Below are 4,298 nucleotides of genomic sequence, written 5' to 3'. Positions count from 1 at the left end.
ATTTCTCGATCATTTATAATCTAAAATAGCAATAATTTATTTTTCATAAAAAAAAAAATTTCATTTATTAAAAACAAATAAAATCTAAAACGTAACTTTTTTTTAGTTTCAATCCTTTTTTTTTTTCAAAAGGCAAAAAACTGTATTATTAAATTTTAAAATAAATTGAAAATTTTCAAGACTTTTCTTTTCCTTTTTCAATTAAAAAATATATCAAATTTTGTGCTAACAATTTTTTGATTCATTTAATTTTATCATATCAATTTAATGCTCCTTAATTATTCCAATAAATTAATTATTTTTGTTAAAATTATTGGCATAAAAAATTTTTGTTTTTTGGAAAAAATGTAAAAAAAAGTAAAATTTGAAATTTTTTTGAAAATGAACAAATTTTTGTTTTCTTTTTTTTTGGGATTATATTTGAATAATTTTTAAAATGAATGAAATTATTGTTGATTGTATTTAAAATTGCAAAACAAAATTAATTCGAAATAGTGATTTAATTCTTCGAATTTGAATTGAAGCTAATTTGAATTAAAACAGCTTTTGCAAAGAAAATTACAAAAAAGTAACGGAGAATATATTGATTTAATTTAACCTAATTAAATGAGAAAGTTTAATTAGTGAAATTTCTGGAATTTCCATCTGGAAATTTATATACTGTTGAATACTACTGTTTATATTATAATTAATTTAAAAAAAAAAAACTTCCTTCATTTCATTTGTAATGGCTTTGTGAATTTTCGGTCATTAATTAAATATTCATTAATTTTACCATTATTTTACACTTGCTGTTAAATTTGAATTCAACTCACCAAAATTGAAATCATCAAATTCGAATTAATCTATTAAAATTAAATTTTGTATTAATTTTTATTGCTGACATTTCAACTTTTGTGCATATATTTTTGTTCATATATTTCATAATCCATATATTTTGCTAATGTTATGATTAAAATAATTAATTAAAAATTCGATTTCTACCCTGTAACATAGATTTGGCAAATTTTATTTCACTTCAAATTCAAATGTAATTTATTGAATTAAATTCAATTTACAATTCAGTATACGGTGGGATACATTCTAAAAATGTTATAAGAAAAAAAAAAAATTAGATTGGATGCTCAATTAGCGAATCGGCAAACTATTAGCATACCGTAGTAATAATGAAGCAACCTATATCACTTTTAATTTATACATTTTATGCATTAATTTTTAGAAATATTTTTTTTAAAAAAAAAGAATTTTTTGTAATTAATTTGTTTATTTAAAAAATAAAACATGAAATGCACCTTAAATTTGAATAATGCGGGAATTAAAATATTATATTAAAATATTAAATTACTTAATTATCATTATAAATATATGCACCAAATCAAGAAACAAACCAAATTGTCGATAACTAGATTGTTGGATAAGTTCAATCCATTGTTGTGACCATAATTTTTGCTGATTATGACAGATATCATTATCATTGAAACCCATAATGAATGGATTTGCTGATGCCATCTATAAAATGAATTTGGAATATTTGAAATCAAAATTTGAAATAAATTTGAATATTAAAAATGAGCCAAAAAATTTTTGTTGGAAATTGAAATATTGCCATGAATTTATGATAAAATATTTAATTTGAAATAGAAATGTTTTGTTGTTTTTTTTTTCCTTTTTCTTTTTGAATTATGATAAAACGAATAAACAACATTAAAATATAAATATTTAGAATTCCACAAAAATATTTGTATGTCGAATGCATTCAACTAATTTAATTTAGCACATCATCAATTTCGTAATTTTAATTAATTAATGAATTTTGTAAATGACATTTTTTAAAATTTCATTAATGAATGCAAAATATATAAAAGTGCATAAATATTTCATGCGTTAGAATAGAGAATGTATTATTTCTTTTGAAAAAATTTTAAATTTAAAAGTGTTAAACTTTTTAACTGCCATCTTTTTGGTGACATTTTCTTTTTTTCCTAATATTATACGATTTAATATAGCATTTGATTATCATTATCATTATTATCGTATATGGTAGATGGAAAAAAAAAAGAAAGGAAATGAAAGATAACATTTGTAAACATTAGAGAAGGTGTGATAATATTATAAATTAAATAAACAAACATGAGTTTTGTTCTTGTAATTTGAATAATTAAAATTAACCGATTATCCAATTTGAATATTGTATTATTCCATTTATTTAACAATATCTTTTAATGTTATTCAAAAAGAAGAGAAAAATACAAAAAATGCAAAAATAAACTTTTTATGCTAAAATTGAAATTTTATCACTATCAATTATCACTTGTTTATTAACATTTTAATAAAACATATCAATGGAGCTATTTTAAACATTGATATGCAACCTAAAAAGATAACAAATAAAATTTAATTTTAATACTATTCTAAAATAGATATGTCCAATCGATATTAATTATTTACTTATATTTTATCGTTTTTTTCAATAAATTAAATAATCGAAAACTTTTACAGTAATTATTAATAAAGACTTTTTTTTAAAAAATCTTTAATTATTATAATTTCTTTTATAGTATTTGTGTTAAAATTAAATTATCAAAAAATTAATTTAATTTATAAATGTGAAATGAAAAAGAGGAAAAAAAAGGAATTAAATATGATGAAAGCAAGAAAATGACCTGAACATGTGGAAGTAATACATCAAAATATGATAGCGTTTGTGGTATCGGTGCTGATAAGCATACAATTGGATAACATGATGTTGATGAAGTCGAATTATCATCAGTAGTGATAATATTATTATTACTATCACTATTATTACTATTGTTATTATTGTTATTATTATTACTATTATTATTATTTTTACTTTTATTATTATTATTATTATTATTATTATTATTATTATTATTATTATTATTATTATTATTATTATTATTATTATTATTATTATTATTATCATTATTATTATTACTATTATTATTATTATTATAATTATTATTAATACGACAACTGCTTGTTGTGACACTTTGATAATCAGATTTATAACTTTCATTGGGAATTATATTTGGTACAAGATATTCTCGACTTGTTCCCGGTATGCATTCAGTTGGATTTTCAATCAAATATTCCTGCTTCTGGCATTCGATTGATTTTACATCCAAAATTTCTTGATTAACTGTAGAAGTTTTAATTGGAACAAATGGTAGTTTATCAGAAGTAGCAGTAAATATCGGTGAATTATCATTCTTATCAGGTGATAATATTTTCGAATGTGAAATAATATCAGCTTGAAATATTTGGCCTGAACTAGGCTTGCTAGAATATACTTCTTTTGTTTGCCATTGTTGTTGTTGTAGCAGTTGTTGTTGCTGCTGTTGTTCTTGTTGTTGTAGCAGCAGTTGTTGTTGTTGCTGTTGATGGTGATGATTGTGACGATAATGATGATGTTGATGATAATGATGATAATGATGATGATGATGATGATGATGATAACGATTACTAATTAAATTTTCCACCGAAAAATTTAATGATGAAGGCATAATAGTAATTAGTTAATATTTATTAAAAAAAATTCTCTTCCAAATAAATTATGCAAATTTTTATTTCTTCCTTTTCTTTTTTTCGTTTATTTCTTCAAAATTATGCCAAATCAATATATTTCTCGTTTTTTTTTCTCTTCCTTTTTTTCTTGTTCGTTGTTTCGTCAACAAAACAAAAAAAAAATTGTTTTAATAATTATTATTTAATCTTTTCTTTTTCATCATACAATAAGGATACTGATGAAATAATTCTTCTTCGTCTTCTTCTCCTTCTTCTCCTTCTTCTCCTTCTCCTTCTTCTTTTCTTCTTCTTTGTCTTCTTTTTTGATAAACATTTCCATAAATTAGCTGCACAAATATTTTCTCATACAATAAGAAACGAACAATTAAAACAATAATTAATAATTAGCAAAATTTTTTCAATAATTCTAAATATTGCTAAACAAATAAATTTTGTTTAGTTTACTTAAAAAATAAAAAAAATAGAAAAAAAAATCTTTCTAACAAATAAAACTTGTTGATGATGATATTTACCAGATCAATAAGATTGAAAATTGAATGTCTTCTAAAGGCGGAGCATTATTTCATACTTTTTCAAGAGTGAAATAAATGGGTGTGGAATAATCCAATTGCTATCTATCTATCCAATTGCTATCTATCTATCTATCTATCTATCTATCTATCTATCTATCTATCTATCTATCTATCTATCTAATTCATCCATCTACCAATCATCATTACTGAAGATTTTCACGATACAGCTCTAGAGTTCAA

General features: G+C 21.5%; 1 protein-coding gene across 1 annotated transcript; it reads right to left on the bottom strand.

Moving 5' to 3' along the window:
- Window positions 1-2,348: 2,348 nt before the first annotated feature.
- On the bottom strand, window positions 2,349-3,524 carry LOAG_13084 (hypothetical protein; the record flags this gene model as incomplete). The annotated part of the gene is made up of 2 exons (XM_003148593.1): window positions 2,349-2,372; window positions 2,664-3,524. 2 exons carry the CDS (start codon window positions 3,522-3,524, stop codon window positions 2,349-2,351), a joined length of 885 nt encoding a protein of 294 aa, XP_003148641.1.
- Between the last annotated feature and the right edge of the window lie 774 nt (window positions 3,525-4,298).

This window comes from Loa loa, assembly GCF_000183805.2.
Source record: "Loa loa unplaced genomic scaffold supercont3.354, whole genome shotgun sequence".
Taxonomy (NCBI): domain Eukaryota; kingdom Metazoa; phylum Nematoda; class Chromadorea; order Rhabditida; family Onchocercidae; genus Loa; species Loa loa.
This window is presented reverse-complemented; position numbering and strand designations above follow the sequence as displayed.